Raw genomic sequence first — 25,119 nt, 5'->3', positions numbered from 1 at the left:
TTTATAGTAATTTATAAAATTTTAAATGAATTTTCTTCAGTAGAAAATTGTTAATTAGCAGGCAGGTAAGTAGTCACAAGTACAGAAGAAATAAATAGAAATAAAGGGATGGAATAAGCTAAGCTACATAATTGATTGTATGGGTTAATTCCATATAAATAGTAACTTTTGAATCAGCTGTATTGATTTTATAAGTACCAACTTACGATCAAGTCTCACTGTCCTTATCCCTGATGCCTCTCATATTTAAATTGGTATAGCCATGACTGTAGTTTTTTTAAAACTGAGTTTAATTAAAAGTACTCACAAAGTGTTCTTATTCCTACCTTCTAAGATGTGAGCCAGCAGCATTATGTTATACCACTTAAAACTATGAGGGTTAGGAACCAAAACTTTATATTGTATTAGAGATGGAACTGCACAAGACTTTAAAAAAATGGAATGTTAGTATTAAAAGTAATTTCTGAACTGTAAGATCCAACTGTCCCACTTCTGGATATGTATCAAAAGGAAATGATATCATATCGAAGAGATACCTGCACATCCATGTTAATTGCTGCACCATTCACAATACTAAGATATGGAGTCAGCCTAGATGTCTATCAACAGATAAATGAATAAAAGGAATTATACACTATCCATGGGATATTATTCGCCATAAGAATGATATCCTTTCATAAGTCAGACATGGAAAGACAATGTGTGTTCTTTCTAAAATATGGTTGCTAAAATAAAGTTGGTCTGAATATAGACCAATGATTACTAGAGGCTGAGAAAACAGGGGAGAGGAAATAAAGGGAGGTTACATAACAGGTGCCAAAAACACAGTTAGATAGAAGTAGTAAGTTTTAGTGTTCCACAACATAGGGGGTGACTAATTTATAATAAACTATTACATATTTTATGAATAACTAGAAATTGAAGACTCCAAACACAAAGTAATAAGGAGATAGAAATGTTAATTACACTGATTTGTTCAGTACACATTGTATTCCTGTATTGAAAGATCACCCTGTACTTGATAAGTATGTACGATTGCTGTGTGTTAATCAAAATATATATTTAAATGTTTAAGATGATGGAAGTGTTAATTTGATTTTATTATTAAACATTGTATACATATGTTATTATTAAACATTGCGTACATATGTCAAATTATCACACTGCATCTCATAAGTAGGTACGATTAAAATAATTTTTAAAACAAAAGACATTTCTGAGAATAAGTCTCATTAGTACCACAAGACTATAAATTTCCTTTTGTCGGAGAACTGCTGAGGATTGAAACCAGGGGTACTTTACCACTGAGCTACATCCCCAGCCTCTTTATTTATTTATTAGTGGAGAGAGAGAGAGAATTTTTTTAATATTTATTTTTCAGTTTTGGGTGAACACAACATCTTTATTTTATTTTTATGTGGTGCTGAGGATCAAACCCAGCGCCCCGCGCATGCCAGGCGAGCGTGGTACTGCTTGAGCCACATCCCCAGCCCATATTTATTTATTTTTTTGAGACAGGGTCTCACCAAGTGGTTTAAGACCTTGCTGAGTTCCTGAGGCTGGCCTTGAACTTGTAGTCCTCCTGCCTCAGCCTCCCAAATTGCTGGGATTACAGGAGTGTGCCACTGTGCTCAGCTAAGACTATAAATTTCTTAACCATTGTTTAAGGGGTCTACTCTAGGCTATAATCTAATCTGGCCCCCTCTTATTTTATAGATAAGGTAACTCAGGCTCAGAAAGATTATACTTACCCAGCTAAGGGTTGGTCAGATGTCAGAATTGGTACTAGAATCCATGCCTCCTAGTTTCTATCCCTGGAAGCTTTCCAAGTCTTTGAGTTTATGCCACTACCTGACAGTTCTTAGCCAATCAACAGATATTAAGTATCTATTCCGTTCCTGGCTGTGATCTTGGTGTTGTTAGAAGTAAAAGAAAACAATGTTTAAGGAGCTTACAGTCTTGGTAGCTCATGAGACTCATTCTCAGAAAGGACTAGAAAAAAATTAAGTAGTATTCTGTTTCATTGTATTAAAAATGCTGTTGATTGTGAAATGCACCATTATTTTATATGTATCATTATGAAAAAAAACTTTTGACATAGTACTTTTCCCTTAAGTTTTTGATTTTATACATACTGAAAAAAATTTTAGACCTAATTGGACATAAATTTATCCTGTATCTCTTTTATATACATCCAAAAGGTGAATATAGTAAAATGATTAAGATTTTGCTAAGTCAGTGCTGGGGTCACTGGTCGGCACAGCAGTCCTGTGCAGGATGTTTGTTGTCAGTATCACTAATTCTGTCTCACAGAGGAGATGCAAAAGTAAGGCTCAGAATAATCCAGCTGGTTGAACTCGGGACCCCTGCTGGGAAAGAGGAGCTCCAGACATGAGAATGTCTCCTGGGTACATGCGTTTGGCGCTCCATGGGCACTTTTTCCTGGTGTAGGTATCAGCCTTTCTTTAGTCTATTTGATCATTAAATTTGTTGGTGATATTAAAAAAAAAAAGATTTTGCTAAAACTTCCTGTTCACTGTCTACCTCTTTATAATAATTTCTTGATTGAGTCATTGACACTTTTTTCATCCAGTATCATTCACTGTGCTATCAAGGACTTTGACGCATCATTTCTTAAAAAGACTACATAAAAGAATGAGGGTCATCATTGCTGGGATTATGAATCACCTTTGCACTTACAGCTATTTTTACATCTGGAATTTCCATCCACACTGCTGACCATTGTCTGTTGGTTTTGGTACTGGTGCTTTTGATACTTATTGCATGTGTGTAGGCAAGCAGTAATAATATGTGTGATTATAAGATATATTTCAATGTCAGGAATGTTAAAATGTGAAGAAAGGTGCATCTTAGAACTGATGAGATATATATCCAATAGGAAAAGAAGAAACCCTAGGGGCTGGGATTGTAGCTCAGTGGTAGAGTGCTTCCCTGGCATGTTGAGGCACTGCATATAAATAAATAAAGTAAAGGTGCATCAACAACTAAAAGAAATATTAAAAAAAAAAAAAAAAGAAACCCTAAGTTAGAGTTGATAGGGAAAACGTCAAGAGGAGGTAAAGATTAAGGCTGGGTCTTGGGAAAGGAAGGATCATGAGGAGAAAAGGCATTCCAGGCTGTGAGAAAAACTTATAAAACACAAAATACTCCTGGATAGATCCTCCATTGACACTATCAGAAGTTTAGATTATTTATTATTTGGATTTTCTTCATGATTTATTTAACAGCAATTAAATTTATTGGCAAAGGTAAAGAAAAGAGTATCATTTTCCCCAAAATTTCAGAGTGTTATTCAAAAATCATTTTTAAAATATGTGTTGTATAAATCAAATCCTTATCGACAAAAAGCTCTTGATAGATTCAGTCTTGTTAAGTATGCATTTGGATAATTAGTTAACTTAGCTCATATGTGTTTATTCATTCCATAGATAAATATATTGAGTATCTAGTTTGTGCAAGATTATGTGTGTGGTAGAGAAATATAGAGCTAGAGATATGTCCCTTATGATTGAATTATAGAGTCAGAATGTTGGTGAAGTCAGAATGTTGTTCAGTTTAACATGAGTAGTTGGAATCATATTATAGGAGCTTTAGTACAGCATTGAAGACTTGGGGGGAAGCTTAATCTGTAATCTATTCTATGGTCAATATGCTGTCTGGAATATAAGATTAGAAAAAAATTGGTTGTCTTTTCAGTTTTGCCGCTGATATTTTTCTTTCCTTTCCTTCATCTCTTCCATAACAGTTTGTATCCATAGGTCTTTATCAGAGGGAATTAGTTACCACAAATGTTGTTACAGTCACTACTTTTGATTGTCTTCTATAATGCCATTTTGATATGATATTGAAGTAGTACTAGATTAACAGAGGACTAGAGTTGATATTCAAACATTGTCAGTAATTTTGTTTGTAACTTTAAGGGTATCCTTTAGTCTCTCTATGATCCAGTTTTCCCTCTGTGTATAGTGATCAGGATAATTATAATAGCCAATCCAACATGCCCATCTGACAGATATAAAGATAACCTTATTCCAAAATAATGTAGTATTTTTTTCTATGGGGAAAATAATTCAGGACATTTTGTTTTCCTTTTATATCTTAATGAACAAGGAATTAAACAAAAACTTAAAAAGTTCAATGATCCATGCCTCACGGACTTTGTACTCTCCCCCATTATTTTCCCCCCACTACATACCCGCAAATAGAAATCAGGGCAGTTATGTCATGTCATAATTGAAGACTTATAGTCTTCAAGGCCTTACTTTGAGAAAGTTAATTTAGTTGAATGGTTTTGTGTAAGTTAGTTATACATATGAGTAATACTTGGCCATCATTGATGTTTTATAAATAGAAAGACCACTGGTAAAAATCCTAAAATGTTTGTGATTCATGTCTCAAAAATGATTTATTCTGAGTCATTTGCAAACTTCTCCTTGGTCCGTAATAGATACATCACAATGAATCATTCTAAACCTCTCACCTCTATTGTTGCTCTATCAAACATTCCTTAGCCATAATAATGGATATGAGTGTGTGTGTGTATGTGTAACTTACAGTATGAAGGTTTCACCTTGATTGTATGAAATATTGTCTCATGTAACAATGTTTTAGTTGTCTATAGTAGAATAGTAGAAGCTATAAATGTGAACCATGTGTATAATTTTGAATTTTCTAGCAGCCATATTAGAAAAAATAAAAACAAATAGGTGGAATTAATATATTTTAATCTAATATGTCCAAAATATCATTTCAACATGTGATCAGCATAAGAAATTATTAATAAGATATATTTTATATATTATTATTTTATATATTAATAAGATATATTATTATTAATAAGATACATTTTTTGGCATTAAATCTTTGAAATTTGATTTATATTTTGTACTTAAAGCACATCTCCATTTGGATTGCATGGCCACTTGTGCCAGGCAGCTACTGTATTTGACCGTTCAGGCCTACTACAAAAATATCTATATAATCAGTACCTCAGATCTCAGAACCTTTCCTTGAAGTTCTACACTACCATATCTAGGCATTCTATGTCAGTTGTCCAACCTTCCCATCCCTTTTCACAGTCTCACTCTGGTCCTCACTTCCATCTTCACACCATTTTATCCTCTGAGATTTCCCTCCTTTTATGCCACATATTCCTCTTTCCTCCTCTCTATCAGATTCCCTTGCATGTTTTGCTGAGATCCTTAGGATAAAAAGTGCTCTTAACAGTTTGACCTCCTACCTCCACATACACACAAAAAAATGTTACCAGTAGAAATGTAAACTGCTCCTGATAATATCCATACCTTGGGGGAAATGAAAAGTTCTTTCTCCTGTTAGGAAAAGTTAGGAATCCCTGGTGATAAAAATAGTTTGTGTTATAGGAAAAACTTGCCAGAGGTATATCAGCCTTTGGAGCCAGAGGGCTCAGTATTTACCTCCGAAATGAAATGTAGGTGTACAAATTTAATATTGTTGACCAAGTTAGAGTAAGGAACCATGATGATTTTCTTGCCAGATTTTGTTTTCCTTCCTCTTGGTAATCCGTTCTTAGGATTTGTATTTCCAAAGTATTTTATAGTCTGCTTTGTACCTTTCAGATTGTACTATTACAAATGCTCAAATATGCAGTGCTTTTTTTGGTTTGGTTTCTGCAAAATAACTCAAAAAGTCAATGCCAGCAGTCAAAAAAATAAAATGAAGACAACAGTTGCATTTATAGTAGAATCAAAAAGAATAAAATACTTAGAAATAAATTTAACAAAAGAAGTATAACACTTATACTAGAAAAGCTAGAAAACATTATTGAAAAAAATTTAAGAGTGCCTAAATTAACAGAAAGTCATCCATGTTCATCTCTTCCTATTGTTAAGATACTTCCCCAATTGGATAATATGTTCAATGCAGTCCTAGCTACCCATTTTTGCAGAAATTAATAACCTGATCCTCAAATTCCTGTGGAAATACAAGAGGCCCCAAGTATCCAACATGGTTTTAAAAAGGAACAAAGTTGTAATACTTCAATTTTTTTATTTCAAAAGTTGATATAAAGCTATGATAATAAAGATAGGGTGGCACTGGCATAAGGATTGATGAGTGACTGCAGACTCCTCTTGTCTGTGGAGCTCTGAATTCTGAAATGTTAACACTAGCTGCCCCAGACTTTAAGAATTTGTTGAAAGTTTAGCTGATACCTTTTTGTCCACTTTTATGATGGTCATTTCTTTCCATGGTCTGCCAAAGGGAAAACTATTTGTGTTTTCTGTTTCACCTTGGAAGAACTTGTCATTCTATGGGTTTCAGTTCCCTTGGCTGTCTGGCAAACAGCTGTCTTGTGAACTCAAGAAAAAAAATAATTTTATAGAACAGCTGGTCTTTTTTTCTTATTACAGTGGAAGGAACTGTCTTTTCCTGCTTCTACCTCTTAAGTAGAGTGGAACTAACATTAGGTGCTTAGGATGTGGTAGAGTTGGCACTTTAAAACTTGTTTAAAATAGATTCATTTTTTTGAATGCTAAGCAGTATGGTAAGTATTTACTACATCATCTCATTTAGTGCATATACTTGTCTATGAAGTGTAGATAATATTGTTATTCTCATTTTTTAGATGTAAAAATGAGGCTAAGCAGAGAAAAGGAATTGGAGTTACAGAAATAAATACTTTTATTGGTATTGTCTAATTCATATTTTTATTCCTTCCTCCCTAATAAAATAAATCTATTTTTCACTTTTCCAAGATGAGAAGATGTATCCTTAGCATTGTAAGTTCTCATTTTCCTTATTTGATTAGAAAAGAGGTACAGCCTAAAAGAGGGAAAACTTGAAGGGAGCTAGTTAGAATTTTGATTAACAAAGAGCAGATACCCTAGGTCTTATAACAAGTGAGTGAGCAGAGATTGTCATGATCTTACTGCCACTTCCTCCTTTTCCCTTCCCCTTCTGTTTTAGTGTGAAATAATTAATAGCCTTCAGGATTGGTGTGTGTGTGTATGTGTGTGTGTGTGTAACAGAGAGTTTTAATAGGATAGTAGAATTTTAGATACTTTGCATTATCATTACTTCCTTCACTAGCCCACTGTTGTGAGAAATCCTTTAGGTAACTCTTAAGCTAGAAATTTTTAGTATAATTACTTATATTAATTACATTCGTCTTAACAAATTCCTTTCTTTGTGGTACTGGGAACTAAACCGAGGGCCTTGTATGCTAGATAAACACTATCACTGATCTACATCCCCAGCCCCTCGATGAGTTTGCTCACATACTGGTTGATAGGTACAAGTTTCATGCATTGTTCATCTGCTGGAATTTCAACACCTTTTCAGCTATCCCATGTTTGTAACATAAACTGGATGATAAACATCTGGTCATTATTGTATTATGAATAACATTAATACAGAGACAGTGTGAAAGGTTAAAGAATGGGAACTTGGAGACAGGGAATCAGGATTGTTTATATATAGGAGGATATTTTATAATACCTTGATTTGATGTCAGCAGTAACTTATATGCTTCTTCCTCCTAGTTATCAGGGAATATGAAGAACAGGAAAAGCATCCAGGAACCTAGATTTGATTATTACAACCATGAAGTTCCTGATATTGATCTCAGTGAATGTGAGTTTCCACATGTCATTGAAATTTATGACTTCCCCCAAGAATTTCGTACAGAAGACCTTCTACGGGTTTTCTGCAGTTACCAGTAAGTATTTGCTAGTGGTTACAGATATTAGGGAAAGTGGGATGAAGTCTTTTTAATGTGTCTTCTGAAAAATCATCATGTTTTCATATTCCCTTTTGTTTATTTTAGCATCAGATTTTTAAATTTTATTATCCATGTCCATTAGAAATCTTTTATTTCCAACTACTACTCTTCTAAGTTCTTTAAAAATGCCAGGTAGCCTTTCTAAACTATATTTTATCATTTTAGAAGATCATCATCATCATTGACTTCTGAAACTGTCTTCATGGTACATATATCGCATTTATATTTATTGTAATTTTGATATATTTGGATTTATGTCCAAGTATATCTCTTATATTTACTTACCATTTTTTTCAATGTGTTTACTTATCCTTTTTCTTTTTAGCCTTCTTTTGGATTGAGTAGGTATTTTTTATACCCCCTACCCCCTTTTTTTAATGATAATCAGTTTCTATTCTTTGGTTACTTTAGATTATAAAATATATGTGTAATTTATCAGTGGCTACAGCAAATTTTCCGCCCTCCATCTAAACACTATAAGAACTTTTGATTCGATTTCCCACTTCTCCCTTCCTCAACTTATTACGACTGTTTAATTCCTTTTTGTTTTTTCTCTAAGTTCCATTTGACATTGTTTTTATTTTATATATCAGCATTTAGAATTATCTCCTTACGGTATCATTTATATCTTCCATCCGAAATTATTAACTTCATTCTTGAAAGATATTTTGGCTGGATATAGAATTCTACATTGTCAATTTATTTTTCTCTCAGAAATTTGAAGATGTTCTACTGTCTTCTGACTTCCTCTTAATGATAAGTCAGCTGACATTTTGACAACTGTCACTTCTGCTTGTGATTTTTCTTTTCCCTTTGTATGCTCTTAAAAGTGAGGCGCTAAGCAACTCAGTGAGACCCTGTCTCTAGATAAAAAAAAATACAGAATAGGGCTGGATTCAGTGGTTGAGTGCCCCTAAGTTCAATCCCTGGTTCCCACCGCCCCTACCCTGCCAAAAAAAGAGTTTCTCTTTGTTTTTGTTATCCTTCATCTTCACTGTAATGTAGGTTTCTTTTTATTTATCCTGAGTTTATATTATTTGGACTTATTTAATCATTGTTTTTCATTTATTTTGGAGAACTTTTGGAGTAGAAATCATCTCTTCAAATATTACCTTTACTCCAGTCTTTCTTTTACTTCCTCTAACATGCTGCCAATTACATATATATTAGACCTTCTCATTTAATCCTTATGTTCCTTCTTTCATATGCTCTTTGTTGCATTCTGAATAATTCCTTTAGTTTTAGTTTACAGTTCACTCATTTTTTTTCAGTTATGCTTTAATTGCTATTTAGTACATCCATTATGTTTTAAAATTTCATTTATTATTTTTTCCAGTTCTTAAAATTTTTCATTTTTTTAAATCTACATGGCATTTTTAAAATTTACTTTTTTGATTGATTGATTGCAGTTCTGGGGGGGTTGAACCTAGAGCCTCACAAACTGAGCTACATCCCCAGACCTTTTTATTTTTTTTGTTTTGAGACCAGAATGTTACCTAGACTGGCCTCTTCCTGCTTCAGCATTCTGAGTTGCTGGGATTACAGACATACATTATCGTACCGGTTGCATCTTCATTTTTTCATAGTTTGTTTTCTCCAGATACTTCCAATTTTTTTTCATTTTAAGTACATTAAACATAATATATTAAGTACGTAAATGTTTGTTTCTGAAGTGTTTTTTAACCTGAAGTTTGACATGTAGTTTTACTTTACCTGAAGTCCTTTTAGTTCAATTTTTGTTATCTTTCTTTTGGTGGTACTGGGGATTGAACCTGGATCTTGCTTATGCTAGGCAAGTTCTCTACCACTAAACTATACCCACAGCCCCTGTTTTAGTATCTTTTGTTTCTGCAAATCTTTGCTCACAATGACTTTCTTTTCTTTTCTTTTTTTTTTTTTTTTGCAGGGGGGGCATGTGTCTTAGTTATTTTTTACTGTATGCTAATAATTCTTAGAATTTTATTTATGGGAATTGAGGCATACAATGAAAGAAGAGGATTTCTCCTGAGAAGGATGTGTTTTTTCCTGCCAAGTGCCAAGGACACTTGGAGACCTCTAAATTAAATTATTGATTTGAGGTTTTTCTGGCCACTTAGAAATAGTCAAATGGAGAATGTTTTTTAAAAATTGTTATATGTCACAATTATTTTAATTTAATACATAAATTCCATTTATGGAATTCACTCACTTGCCAGTCTTTTGATGTGGTTCCAACAACCCCCCACCCCGCCAGCCTTTTAAGTCATTGATGTGTTGATAAAAGAATTCTTTCCTTTAAGTCACTCTCATAATGCCTTATCTGCAATTTATAATTTGATTTCTTTAAAGTGAAGCAAGAACTTTATATCTTCATAGTTACCTAAATGCGTATTCCTTATAGACTAAACTTTCTTCTATAACTCTTTTTACCCAAACATAATTGATAATAGTTTTTTTTCCTTAGTGACTTTACCTTTCTTTAGTCTTCAAAAGCATTCAACAGTTTTTATAGATATAACTATTCTTAACATTCATATTATATAGATTTATTATAATTTAAATTATGTGATGAAAATATTAAGTCTAGCTGAGAACATTTTTGCTAACTCTTGATATGCATATAGTTGATATATTTATAGGAGAAGATAGCTGGGAGAGATAATGTATACTTGTAATCCCAGCTACTCAGGAGTCTGAGGCAGGAGAATTGCAAGTTTGGGGCTAGCCTGGGCATCTTCGATTGTCTCAAAAAAGATAAAATACAGTAAATAGGGTTGGGGATGTAGCTCAGAGGTAGAGTGCTTGCCTACCACATGAAAGACTGCGATTCAATCCTAGTACTATAAAAGTGGAGCTGGGGGGACATGAGGGAGAAGATAAAGGAGTCAGAAGTATACCTCTGTACATCTAGCTTACAAGAAAAAATTATGCTGTAGGAATAAAGAGGTAATCCAGGAAAAAAGTTATTGTGATAAAGATGGTCAGGGTCTTGAGAAAAGTCAATATCAAGAAGTAAACACTTTAATATTTCAATACTCATATTAAATATGTGTCAAGACTGTTGTCTGATGTTATAAATTTAAAATTCAATTTATTTACATCTAGAATTCATAAGATTATGTATTAGGGTAAAGTACCTAAGACTTTCTTAAAGGACTAGATAGTAAATATTTTAGGTGATGCTATATTGTTTCTTTACAAGCAGCCATACACAATATGTAAACAAGTGAATGTAGCTGTAAAATATAAAATAAAACTTTATTTTATATTTATTTATTTATAAAAACAAACATTTGGTTTTTACATAATATTATAGAATGCACAAAACCAGCAAGCAGCTACATGCTTGTTTAATCAGTTAAACTTGGCTGGGGGCGATCTCTGGTTCTGTAACTGAAAGAAAGAAGGGATAAATGGATCCTTCGGGACAGTTACTCTCTGGCATAAACCTGACTCTAAATGGGTAGTATAGGTCAGTCAATTTAATTGATTGCAATCATGTTAAGACCCAGTATCAGAAGTCAATGAAAGTCCAAATTAGAACTACCTTAGATTGTCATTAATAGTAACAGTTTGTAAAACCAAGGATCATTTTGTTGATGTCTGGAATTTCTTCAAAAATAATTAATTCTTGTGAATTGAATTCTTTCCTTTGTTTTGTTTCTTCCTAATCTTACCTATAAAACCATTTTTTCTGTCAAATCCAAAATTATTCCCCCAAAAGAGAAGAATTTTAAAGATTATGAAATCTCAAAGTCTGAAAGGCCCTTCGAAATTCATCTGTTTTGTAAACTATCTTATAATATAGATTTACTATTGAACTTTTTCAATTTTCAACCCTTGTGGTCATTTTATGCCATGGTTAATCTTACCTTTATTCAGGAAATTCTCTGACTAATCTTCAAAGCATTCTTTATTCATTTTCCCTTAAAGGAATTTTTTTGACTCATTAAAGAAGAAAATATTTAAGCAATTTTTTTTATATTTTCATAAAATTTTTTTAAAAGGGGTCATGGTGCAAATGCCTCAGTCAGATACCAGAGCCAACTTCATATTTTCATTACTATCTTCATCAGTGTTAATAATCTTTCTGATGATCATTGCTATTAATAATAATAATGTACATCATTCATTTATAAGATGCCCATTGTGTGCTAAACGCCACGTTCTTGGTTTTGTCAGAGATGATCTCATTTACGTTTTCACAACTCAGTAACAAAGATACTGCATTTAGATTTACAGATGAGCAGACCTAGCCTCGAGAGATGGTTCATGGTCTCAAGGTGGAAACATTGAATCTATTTATGCTTGACCCTCAAAACCCATATTCTTTCCAATGAACCTTTATTGATTCTACAAACAGTTTCTAGATGAAAAAAATATGAAGTGTATGTCATCATTTTGATAGACTTTGTGTTCACTATGTAGGTCTGTTCCAAAATAAAAGTACTTTTCTAGTATGTAAATGTTCATTCTTTTGATTGTAACCTGGTTTGATATTTCTTACCATGATTTCTTTTTTCTCCATTTTTCTGATGTTGCCACCATCTTTTCTATATTCTTTCTTACCTCCCTTCTACAAGTAAAAAGAGAATTTATAAGCTATATGATTATAGCTGTCTTTTTGCCCATTACTTCCTTATTTTAGAATTTTAATGACATCTTGCATAATATCCTCCTGCCTACCACTTGTGGCAGAGTTTATATTTGCATTAAATCTAGGTGACCTTCTGACTACTTCTTCCTCCTCTTGTATTATTCTACCTTTCCTGCTTGCTCTTTATATCTTTTCTCATTCTCTCCCCATAAGAACAGCTCCTATAAATAGGGCATTAAATACTTTAACTCCCCAAGAGACTTGTGAGGATTAATTAGTTGATGTCTATAAAATGGCTGGGGATGTAAAATACTCTGAGATAATTCTTTATGATGGTATTATTGCTTTTAAAATTCAATGGCTTCTTCTGTCCTCCAAACTATTTTTTGTCATTATCTCCATTCCACCTGTGTTTTCATTGAGTGTTTCTTTCTCATGAAATGTTTTATACAACTCTATTTGAAAGATGTTTCACAAAAGGAAAATTTATTTTAAGAAATAATTTTTTGTTGTTGTTGTTACAGAAAGAAAGGATTTGATATTAAATGGGTGGATGATACACATGCCCTAGGAGTATTCTCCAGTCCAATTACAGGTATTCATACCCAATCCATTTCAGTGTTCCTTTTTTAAAAAACTTTATATATGACAGCAGAATGGCATTACAATTCTTATTACACATATAGAGCACAATTTTTCATATATCTGGTTGTATACAAAATATGTTCATACCAATTTGTGTCTTCATACATGTACTTTGGATAATAATGATCATCACGTTCCACCATCATTGCTAACCCCATGCCTTCTCCCTTCCCCTCCCACCCCTCTGCCCTATCTAGAGTTCGTCTATTCCTCCCATTCTCCCTCACTACCCCACTATGAATCAGCCTCCTTATATCAAAGAATACATTAGCATTTGGTTATTTGGGATTGGCTAACTTCACTTAGCATTATCTTCTCTAACTCCACCCATTTACCTGCAAATGCCATGATTTTATTTTCTTTTATTGCTAAGTAATATTCCATTATGTATATATGCCACATTTTTTTAAATCCATCTATTGAAGGGCATCTAGGTTGGTTCCACAGTTTAGCTATTGTGAATTGTGCTGCTATAAACATTGATGTGGTTGTGTCTCTGTAGTATGCTGTTTTTAAGTCCTTTGGGTGTAGACCGAGAAGAGGGATAGCTGGGGTCAAATGGTGGTTCCATTCCCAATTTTCCAAGAAATCTCCATACTGCTTTCCATATTGGCTGTACCAATTTGCAGTCCCACCAACAGTGTATGAGTGTACCTTTTCCCCCACATCCTCACCAACACTGATTGTTGTTTGTCAATAGCTGCCATTCTGACAGGAGAGAGATGAAATCTTAGAGTGGTTTTGATTTGCATTTCTCTAATTGCTAGAGATATTGAACATTTTTTCATATGTTTATTCTTTGATTGTACATTATCATCTGAGAAGTGTCTGTTAGGTCCTTGGCCCATTTATTGATTGGATTATTTGTGTTTTTTTGATGTCAGTGTTCCTTTCTTATTGTCCATTTTCATCTGCTACTTTTTTTTATTTCTCTATTCCAACCAGTTGGTATTTTACTCAGCCAGCTCCTATAGATAACAGAATTGATAAAGATTTTTAAGGCATACCTGTTTTCCCCCTATCTCTTTTCACCTTATTCAATGGTATTTGGAGAGATGGTCAACTCCTTCCAGGGTTACTTGCACATAGTGCATGAACAGATTACAGATTGAGATTTAAGAAGACAGTGGCACTGAATCTTATAGTATTTATTTATTTTTCTCAGACAAATGAATTTGAAGTATTCCTTTAACTTATCCAGCGAGAAACTTTAATACCTACTTTTTGGATATGTGATTGGACCTTTGCACATGTGTCATGGAGTTCATGATAGGTTTGATGCAGAAACATTCAGAGAAGTTAGAGATGTTGGAAGGCTGGTTCATGTCTGGACCACCTAGATCATGAGCTCAAAAACTTATTTTATAAAATAAGTAATAATAGTAAACTAAATTATAGGCTTTGTGAGGCAGAAAGTTTTTGTCACTACTTAACTCTGCTGTTGTAGCAAGAAAAAGCAGCAATAAACAATATGCAAACAGATGGGCATGCCTCTGTTTCATAAAATTTTATTTACAAAAACAGGTGGGTTGCCTGGATTTGGTCATAGAGCCATAGTTTATGTAAAGTTAATTCTTTACAGATTGTGTATATCTTATATGTATTTCTTGCTTTGAAGGAAAAAAGTAACATCTATGAAATACATTCTAAGAACTAGTCCTAAATTTCCTTCTGTATCACTTCACTTCACATCTTCTTCTTCTTTATATTTATTCCTCCTTACAGCTCGTGATGCTCTGGGTATTAAACATACGATGGTGAAGATCAGGCCCTTGTCACAGGCCACAAGAGCAGCCAAAGCCAAAGCTAGAGCTTATGCTGGTGAGCTTTTAATTCTGAATGCTTTCCTTGGTCATGGTGATGTTATTCTTTCCAACCGAGTATGCCATTCAGAGTTCTAAAGACATCACTTCTATTTTTCATGTTAAAGAAAGTATAATTAAGGACAAAAGAAAACCACTATGTTGGAAATATGCCATCTGAATGGTAACTTGGAGAATGGGAGATACTTCCTGAAAGCAATGCAGCAACCAGTTTCTGATGTCAACCTTAACTAGTTTACATCTGTTTTAGCTGTTTGATAGTCACTGTAAGAAATTATGTTAATGCAGATAGTGAAACCAAGATTGTGCTTTGCCATGTTAATTTCCTCTGTCATCTGCTTGATGCTAGTATATTTTGTGTGTTAATAACTGAGTTAAGTCACTTGGTGCTGCAGTTCTTTTTTTTCCTTACTCCCTCCGACTTCCTCCCTTTCTTCCATTTAGAGTTCCTCCAGCCAGCAAAGGAGCGACCTGAGACTTCAGCAGCCCTAGCCAGAAGGTTAGTTATCAGTGCTCTTGGGGTCCGAAGTAAACAGAGCAAAACAGAACGGGAAGCAGAGCTAAAGAAACTGCAAGCAGCCCGAGGTGAGCTAAGGCAATAGTGTTCTTCTCTAGTCCCCTTACAGTTCACTGTAAGGCATGTGTGGGGTTTTGTTTGTTTTGTCATTTCCATTTTCTAGAAGCCTCTCACATGTAGAGAAATTGTTTTCAAGCCTTATATTCAGGAGGAAGATTTTTAGGATCAAGATTTGTTTCCTATTCCATACACCAAGGCACCCTAATCCATGTTCCTACTGTTGTTTTCCAAGAGATTGTTTAGCTCATTCTTGGCTTTTTCCTACAGTTTTGCTCCAAACTCAGAAAACTTTTCCTCTGAAGACATTTCAGTTACTCAGACAGAAAAACGTGTTTGCCATGGTTTCATTGGACTGTAATTGCCATGAAATCACCATGCTGTTATCACATGGCTTCAGTCTTTGGTAAAAGACAAATTAAGGAAAAATCAGCAATCGACATTGGTAGTAATATGTGTAAGAGGAAGTTTTGTCTTTTTAAGATCATCCTGAGTGGTTCAATTAGAAGACATCTAGATTCACCTGTCTTCTAATGATTTTCTGGTACCTAAGATTTCTCAGAAAATATTTTCCCTGATCCATAAGTAGGATTTTTCTTATAGTTTGGAGTTGAGGTTAAAATGCATCTCCTCTTTATAGGCTTTTGAATTGTATGTAAAGACTTAGTCCTTGGGCTTGGCACTTAAGTACTTTTTATCAACCTTCAGGCTTTAGACACTCTCATTGCCTTAGCTCCAGATCTGTGGAATCTGTGGAGGCAATTTATTCTGAAAATTCCACTTACTGAAAAGTAACTTCATTTTTCCATTAAATGAATTGAAGTTTCAGACTGCTTGTTTATTGCCAGTCTTAACAAGGCCATTAATACTTCCTGTCCACTCTGCTTTGGTGATAGCAGGCATCCACAGACTCTCAGCTGCACTGGCCAGATAACCAGTGACAGAGTGTGTCATGGCAGGTGCTAGAGTTTCAGAGTTGAACTGAAATAATTTTTGAAACCTTAATGATTATAATGAGGCAGTTTTAATTTTGACCCCCAATACATTGTTCACTCCAAGGCTTCTTACAAACTATTGAAACAGGAGAAGATTCCCCCTAGTTTTTATATATGACAATAATAGAACTAGATTAAAGAAGAGTGTGCAGTGTCCTAAACCCTGTATTAATTGGTTATCTCTGAGGAAAATGACATCTGCATGATAACTACATCTATCTCAGAAGATGAGTATAGGGTAACAACAGTGGTATCTGAAGAAGGAGATAGTAATCCTTTAGCAATGTACCATGCTTCTGTCACTGTATTATTACCTGTATCTCTACAAATATTGCAGCATTTGTTTCACATAGATATCATTGTGAGTATTTCCCTTTAGTTCTCTATAGGCACATCAGCATGCAACTCCATTGGAAGCATTTGTTTTTAAATGCCTTGCTTTACAAAGGACATTTCAGTGATGATTTTAAAATGAGACTGTTGGTTAAATACCCTGTTGCTTTTCTAAAGAAAGTCTTTGTTTGTGATAGGTTCTTCCTATCTATTGATAACAGGGGCTTTATGGATTTAGAGGACTCTTCCTTTATTTTGCTTCAGAGCTCTCCTATTCTTTATGTCTGAGAACATGCATATGGAAAATTTCCTGGTGAGTCTCTCTTTGGCATCTTTCTGTATTGAGCCAATACTCATGTACTTGTCTACATGGCTTCTTACTTAATTTGTTATTTTCCCCTGTGAAAATTAAAAATAAACCTTGATTAGGTATTAAGCAGAACCTATATTCTTGTTCTCAGTGGAATCAGTTCAACACAGTGGATAACATTATCCTGGAATCAGATTGCTTGGGTCCATGCTTTAACTCTGACATTTATTAACTGTGACCTAAGGCAAAATACTCTCTGGAGGCCTCTGTTTCCTCTTCCATAAAGTGGAAATCAGATGAGATAATCCATGAAAAGTACTTAGTCATCTTTGAAAACTATAGAAATTCTCACTGCTATATCAGTAGGTCTAATAAGTATGTGATAAATATTAGCTGCTGCTGTTTTTATTAATAATAGTAGCATTGTCATTATATAGTGAATCCAGGATAGATTTCAGTACATGATTTTTTTTGTCATTACTCTTCTTATTTTAAAATTTCTGTAATGCTCTATCACCTCCATTTGGCATTCACTGAGCACCTACCCTGTGCCAAGCATCATCCTTAGAATTAGAAGGCATAGTTTGATTCCTCTTCTCTTTAAGACTTAAAAATCTAGTGGAGACATGTGTCTTGAGTAAGGAAGAAAATATGGACTACTTTCAGATATTTGAAGCAATTGTTTCTCCTCTCATTGCTTTCTTCTTTTTTCTCTTCTTCTACCGTGTTGGGGTTGGACTTCTCAGAGCCTTGCATATACTAGACAAGCATTCTACCATTGAATTATACCTCCAGTTTTCCTATCGTTTCAAAATTAAAAGGGGTGTGTGTGTGTGTTTTGTTTTGTTTTTTTAATGAAAAGGGACTGGAAATTCAAGACAGTCGGTATAACTTGTTGTGATGGTATTGTTTCATGATAATTTTGTGATAAGTGATGTTATCTTCAGTTTAGAACTGGCTTTGAGAAGGCAAGTAACTGCCTAAGTTCAACACCTGGTAAAATGAGAGACTTTAATATAGGTCTTGTTAATTAAAACCCACTGTACCAATCTCTTTTGAAGAACTTTTAGGACAATTGACATTTTTTTCTCCCAGGGAGGAAAAAAATTACACACAAAAACATACATAATTCTCTGGAGACTTAAAACATTCATTTGTATCTAAACATTATATATAAATGTTTTTAGTCTCCAGAGAATTTTATATAACCAGTCTTCTTTTTAGTTATCTCTTAGTAGTGGTTAGCAGTTTTGCTGTTAGAAAAATCTTCCTTTGGTCTGACTTAAAGACTGCATGGTAGTTTAGTTTAAACCAGTTTCCTCTACTTTTTTCCTTGGTAGAAATATAGAACATCTGCACAACATTGTGTTTGAACAACCTTTCACTATAAAGACTAAGGGCAGCTCATTTAAGAATGAGGAAATCTGGATTCTAATAAAGATTTTTTCCCATTAACTAGCTGTGTGGCCATAGGCAACTCAGTTATGCCTCTCTTTGCCCCACTTTCCAATAAAGTGAAAGTAATGCTTTCCCTACCTTACCAGGGGGAATTTTTTAAGTACAACATAAGTTAAAATATGTAAAAATGGGGTTAGGATTGTACCTCAGTGGCAGAGTGCTTGCCTCGCACATGTGAGGCACTGGGTTGGATCCTCAGCACCACGTGAAAATAAATAAACAAAATAAAGATATTATGTCCATATATAACTAAAAAAATTTTTTTAACTATGTAAAAATGTTTAGCAAGGTACTTTACAAATTTAAGATACTGTTCTTTCAAATGACTAATGAGAATTTAATATTCTAAATAACAGCCAAGTAATGACAATTAGTATTATGTACTACTGCTCCTCATCCACTACACATGACAATATTGCTGATCGGTCATTATATTGTTTCTTGGTGAGTATTGAAATGACCACTTCCAGTTGTTCAGAATTAGCATGGTTGTAGGTACTTTAATTAATACTATGTAATACTCTTCCAGCTTTATATCTCCTACATGGAAGAGTTCTGTTGCCTAGGATATAAAAAGATAATTCAACGTATTCACTGACTGAATAATGACATTGGTTACCTCAGTTTTTCTTCATAAATCTTGTGGTTTTACTCTGAACTCGTAAGTCCTCTATATTTTTCTTTTCTAAAATCCGGAGTTAAACACTGCATATGAAACCCTCCTAATGAGTGAGTTTGAAATTTGTCATTTTGAGTTTTAAATGCTTTTCCTGCTAGTATTTTCCACCCTACATGGATTTTTCTTACCCTTTTAATGAGAAAGCTATGCCTTGAAGAACAGATTCATAAATACAAGCTACTTCTGAAAGAATTGAAGAAAAGGGAGATACCCAAATCATTTAAAGTACACCACATTGTGCATATTAGGAGGAAGAGAGCTTTAGTAGTACATAGTCTCTGAACATGAGAAAAGTATCTTTTTACTTTGGCAGAGTGCATAACAAATCAGAGCTACCCTAAGAGTGGAAAATGAAAGGTATAGATCATCCTTGAGTGTTTTATGTTTGACTTAATCATGTGTTTTAAACAACTGATTCATACTGAACGATAAAAAAAACACATTTTAAAATAAGATGGAACTCAGGAATATATGTAAAATTTTTTCATGTTCGCTTATCCAAACACTTGATACCTACCTGAAATTAAAGATAGATATCATTGCCTTTCAAAACAAGCTGCCCTCTCATTTTCAAAGCCTGCTATAATTTTACTTTATAATTTTCATTTTACTCTTAGGGGAGATGATTAATTAGTACTAAAAGACCATATTTTGGTTCACAAAACTAAAAGGCTAAACAGTTGATCACCTAGTTTGATTAATTAAATCATTAAGGACCTTAAAACCATCTTTCTATTAAGTCAACTGTATAAAACAAATTTAGGCACAGTTGCTACTTTCTGAAAACCTTTGTAGGCATTCCATTATTCTCCCTTCAAGGACAGTGCTGTGATGTTGACTCCTAACTAGACCTTCAGGTACTTTTCTTGGTGTCTTTTTTTTTCTCTTGTCTGAAGTTTGTTTTGTTTCTAACTGTATTTTTTAATGTGATTTTTTTTTTTTTTTCCCTGAGAGGCAGTGTTTTCCAATTTTTTGGTGTCAGTTGCTGTTTAATAAACTTACTTTCTAAATTCTGTCGAGAATCCAATGCCTCCTTATGAGATCTGAATGATAATTTCTAGTATACTGATGATCATATAAATACTTGGTAAATTTAAAATCTAAAATCTTGCTAAAGTTAAGAGGTTACTTAGAAGAGCCAGGTGTGGTGGCAGATACCTGTAATCCCAGCAAAATTTGGGAGACTGATGCAGGAGGATCACATATGAGGCCAGCCTCAGCAATATAATGAGGCCCTAAACAGCTTAGTGAGACCCTGTCTCAAAATAAAAAGGGCTGTGGGCATGGTTTAGTAGTTAAGCACCCCTGGGTTTAATTCCCAGTAGCCCCAAAATGGGTTACTTTGATTACTTCTCCTTGATGTACCAAGTTTATCACTCCATCCAAGAAGGCAATCAAATTATTATACAAAGCATATTGATTTTTACTTTGTAGGTGGCTGCAAATGAATTTTGTGATAATTTATCTTAGGTTTAGAAGTAATTTTTGAAAGTCTTTACAATCCTTTTCTTTATTTAAAAAAAAAAAAAATGACACCAAACTGGCCCTTTTCAATCTTCAATGCTTTCTATTCCCTCAGTGAGAAGCAGTTAACTGACCACTCATGCTTTCAGTCAATTCATTTAATACAGTAATTTGTCAGTTCATTATACTACGGAATAAAAGTGTTCAGGGCCACGTTTATCTGAATGTTTTAGGTTTATCATTTCCTGATTATCTTCTATTCTCCCTTAGTTACTTGCCCTTATGGTTTCTGTTGGGCTTTGTTTACTTCTTTTAATTATTAGAGGTAAAGTTAATCACTTTGTTTCTTGCAGTCTGTCAGCTGTTATCTGCTTTCTTTTCTCTTTAATGAAGGGACAGTATGTTTATCTTTCTGTCAGTATATTTTTTCATATATTTCCCCCTTTCTTTTTAGTGGAAAGTATGCTGGTTAAAATAAGGACCTGGGTTCCAGTTTCAGTTCTTTCACTTATTATTTAACCTTAGACAAGTTACTTAAGTTCCCCAAGTGTCTTGTTTCCTCACTTAAAAATTAAGAAATTACTTTTATTATCCAACCTGTATTTTTCTATGCTATTCATATTCTGCACTTCTAAATTTATGCCTGACATTTTCACTGTTTGCTTGTCAGTTTGTCTTCCTCTGTTGCTAGTTTTCTCATATTGTTTACCACCCAGATTTCCTCTTACATTTACATATATTTGGTAATCAGAGCTAGATTTTTATTGGAAAGCATTAGTGTGGGACCGGTTTTAGAATTCTGAACTTTCCAGATTTAGAAAGGTAATATAATCTCTAAAACATGTTTTATAACATCAAAGTAAAACATATTAACATTTCTTTTTTTTCTATTTTTTTTATTATTTCTTACATAAATGACAATAGTGGAATGCATTACAATCATAATTATCTATTTACAGCACAGTTTTTCGTATCTCTGTATATAAAGTATGTTCACACCAAATTATGCCATTATACATGAGCTCTCTTATTATTATTGCATTACAATTCTTAATACACTTTTATACCACAATTTATCATATCTCTGTTTGTATATAAGGTATGTTGACACCAAATTCACATTAACATTTCTATAGCAGTGTGTGACTCTATGTTAAGTGGAATATATAAGAACAGCCTCACCTCGTATCGTTTCAGGTTAGATTTGCTATCATTGAATTTTAATCCATACTTTTTTACAAAAGCAAAATACACAACACTTTTGTTTTCAGAACTGTTTTGCTTTTGGAATTGTGGATTATGGGCCAGTCATATTTTTCTGCTGTTCCTGGGTATCTTTTCTTTAACTCTCATATTACCTTTCCGACTTGATTCCTACCTTATTGAAAAATCTGAGTTCTGATAATTCAGGTTTCTGGTTTCTTCACTTTTCTTTGGAATCTAGAACTAGTTTTTTAGTTTAATTTTTTTAGTTGATTTGGTCCAGGTGTGCTTTTGCCTTGAGATCTCCTCCTAATTTTCTGTGTTTATAAAAATCGAAACTACACTGCTTTCCCAAGAAATCCTGGAATCGTGAGCAAGCCCGTTATCCTTCATGCTGGCTCCTGGAGAATCTCAACTCAATTCAAATCTGTCTTATAGCCCAGGCTACTTACTGTATTAACTAACCAGCTTTTAGTTCACAGTTTGCAGAAACCTATTTTTTTGCCTCTTATAACTTTGTTGCTGTATTCAAATCATGCCACAAGATGGTGCCCAAATAGCAGGGAATTTCTTTCTCATTTCCAAGTACCAGGCGGTTTCCTGACCAACTTTTTGGCCTTAAAGTACAGTCACGTATAGTTCGGAATTTTGTAAAAGCTTCTGCTGATTTGGAAAGGTATGTTCAAATACCAAGTTTTACACTCACCTTGATTTCTGCAATCCACTTGGTTCATGACTTACTTGCAAAGTCTTACTTTTAAGACATTATCAATCTGGAACAGTAGTCCTTGAAAAGAAGCATTTAGGCTTATCATGCATCTTATAGTGTCAAGATAAATGGCCAAAAAATTAGAACTTGTGTTGTGACACCTTACAAAGGTATCATTTATATTATGTTTTTGTTGATGCTGTTTTTGGAGATGGGATCTTGCTATGTTACCCAGACTGGTCTCCAGCTTCTGGGCTCACATAATCTTCCCATCTCAGCCTCCCAAGTAATTGGGATTAACAGGCACATGCCACTGTATTTTCTCAGGTGAAAGATTTATATGAAAAACCAAACTTCTGTATTAAAAATTGAAGATGGATTACCCAGATTTATACTTTTTTTAAAAAAATAGTCCTTATTTTCCTTTCATTATATGTGGTTATTTTACCATATTGGAGTTGCATATGCCCCAAGATTTTTGGCTCCTGGAAGTATTTTTTTGTTTTTTACAATTTTAATATTTATTTTTAAGTTTTCGGCAGACACAACATCTTTGTTTGTATGTGGTGCTGAGGATCGAACCCGGGCCGCACGCATGCCAGGCAAGCGCACTACCACTCAAGCCACGTCCCCAGCCCCTGGCTCCTGGAAGTATTGTGCAAAATAATGAAATTTGATTTGCCTCTAAAATATGTTTTCAGTAAGGTGGTAATAGGGAGATCTGAGTAAAGCCAAGTCACTGCTGTTTCCATTTGAGCAACAGAGTAGAAGGAGAATATTAAAACATTATTGATTCCTGTTGAAATGTTAATGAAGATCAGTACACTCATAGGAATGATAGAGAATTGTATTAAAGCACTGAGCACAATTGAAAAGCAGAATTAAAATAAATAAGCAAGACAGAATCTTGATCGTGCTAGGTTCTAACTTATTTCATATACTTCAAGTTGCTATTTTCCCAGATCTCCCTCTTTTGACTATATAAAAGCCTTACAGTGAGGCTAGGAGTGAAGTTCAGTGATAGAGTAAATGCTTAGCATGTGCAAGGCTTTGGGTTTGATCCCCAGCATTGCAAAAACAAAAACAAAACAATGTTGTTTTCACTTACAAAGTGTTTGATAAGTTAAAGACATTAACTTCAGCAAGGTAAAAGGTGATTGTGAAATCCCCCTGAATCATGATTAAAATTTGCCTTGTACTTTAGATTAAGTGAGAGTCACTAGTTGTATGAAGTATACTACCACATTTAACATTGCCCTTTATTTACAGAGAGAAAACGGTTGGAAGCCAAGCAACGGGAAGACATTTGGGAAGGTAGAGACCAGTCTGCAGTTTGAACATCACACAATGAAAGAGCTAATTCCATGAATCAAAAAGTGTTTTCATAGTCTTCAGATAAGAGGATCCTTCCAGAGCTGTGTACATGCAGATGTGCATGTTAAAGAAAGAGAAAAAGTGATCAAGACAAAGAGTCTATATATAGAGAGAAGATAAACTCCTGTCTTCGCTCCTAAATGCAGCTCTTTGGAAGTGCCCTACTGTAGTGTATATAAAAGGGAGCCATCTGTTGGGAAGAAACATGGAAGATGTGACTTCCAAAAGTCCTCTAAACAGGGCAAGTCATACTAGTGTGGGTCACGCTTCCTAAAATGTCTAAAGCAAATATAAAACAGAAAAGAGGATTCAAACCTGCAATGATGGGAGATTTAGGCCTTGCAAAGATGGAGCATTCTTTAGTACCTCACAAAGCTAAGAACAGCAATACCAGGGGGCAAGTAGGAAACACTTAATACAAAGAGACAGAACAGTGTCTGCTGTAGTTGACATACACAGAATCTACACTCCCAGTTCCAGAACTCTAAAATTGGTGAACTGCAGCAGATGTGGGTATTTGGACTCCAGAGTTTGTACTGAGCTCAGTGCCTGGGGCTGCTCCAGCTGCATAGCAGCCAGGGGGCTTGCCAGCTTCATTCCTCATCATAAGCCAGTCTTGGGGAGCTATGTACCAGTTTCATTTTAAGCAGTAATGTGTTGTAAGAGAGAGATTAAAGGCCATTTTATGACACGTATCACTCTGGTATTTATCAGTTTTGTCTTTCCCACAAAGAAACAGGAGAGCAGCTCTCCTCTTACCTTCATGCCTATAATGCTTTGCGTGAGTTAAATGAATCTGTTTCTTTAATTGAATCCCAGTGAGTAGAGAGCTGATCATCTGTCTGCCCCAGAATATATTTCCACAGTGACTATCCTAGATTGACATGTGGTAGTTCCTCTCCCTTTCTTGACCTCCTAGTATAACTCTTTGCGCACGCGCACGCGCGCGCGCGCGCACACACACACACACACACACACACAACCTCTTGCCTTTTCCCATCTCTCAAATCTGACATCCTGCAGAAAACATCTGGCACACAGCATGTGCTTGGTATGATCTTATCAGCCTGTGCCAGAGGTACTTGGCAACAGCACCAGACCATCCATTACAGGGACGATCAGCCAGTTTGAAATAAACACCTCTAAGCAGTGTGAGATTTCCTAAAGGACACAGACAGGTCAGAGCCATCAACTCT

General features: G+C 34.4%; 1 protein-coding gene across 6 annotated transcripts in view; it reads left to right on the top strand.

The window, feature by feature from the left end:
- Positions 1–24,618, top strand: part of R3hcc1l (R3H domain and coiled-coil containing 1 like) — a 93,524-nt gene extending 68,906 nt beyond the window's left edge. For 5 of the 6 annotated variants that reach the window (XM_027930325.2, XM_071611017.1, XM_071611020.1 and 2 more), the window contains 5 exons: positions 7,542–7,717; positions 12,881–12,951; positions 14,727–14,822; positions 15,269–15,409; positions 23,819–24,618. In XM_027930325.2, the coding sequence (XP_027786126.2) occupies positions 7,542–7,717; positions 12,881–12,951; positions 14,727–14,822; positions 15,269–15,409; positions 23,819–23,886 (552 nt within the window). In that variant the 3' untranslated portion in view covers positions 23,887–24,618. Of the gene's footprint in view, positions 1–7,541; positions 7,718–12,880; positions 12,952–14,726; positions 14,823–15,268; positions 15,410–23,818 lie in introns of those variants that run through there. The other variant, XM_027930326.2, reaches the window with a different exon arrangement.
- Positions 24,619–25,119: the final 501 nt, after the last annotated feature.

The sequence above is a fragment of the Marmota flaviventris genome, chromosome 4, assembly GCF_047511675.1.
Source record: "Marmota flaviventris isolate mMarFla1 chromosome 4, mMarFla1.hap1, whole genome shotgun sequence".
In the NCBI taxonomy this organism is placed as follows: domain Eukaryota; kingdom Metazoa; phylum Chordata; class Mammalia; order Rodentia; family Sciuridae; genus Marmota; species Marmota flaviventris.
The sequence above is the reverse complement of the archived record's forward strand: the minus strand, read 5'-3'. Positions and strand labels throughout refer to the sequence as shown.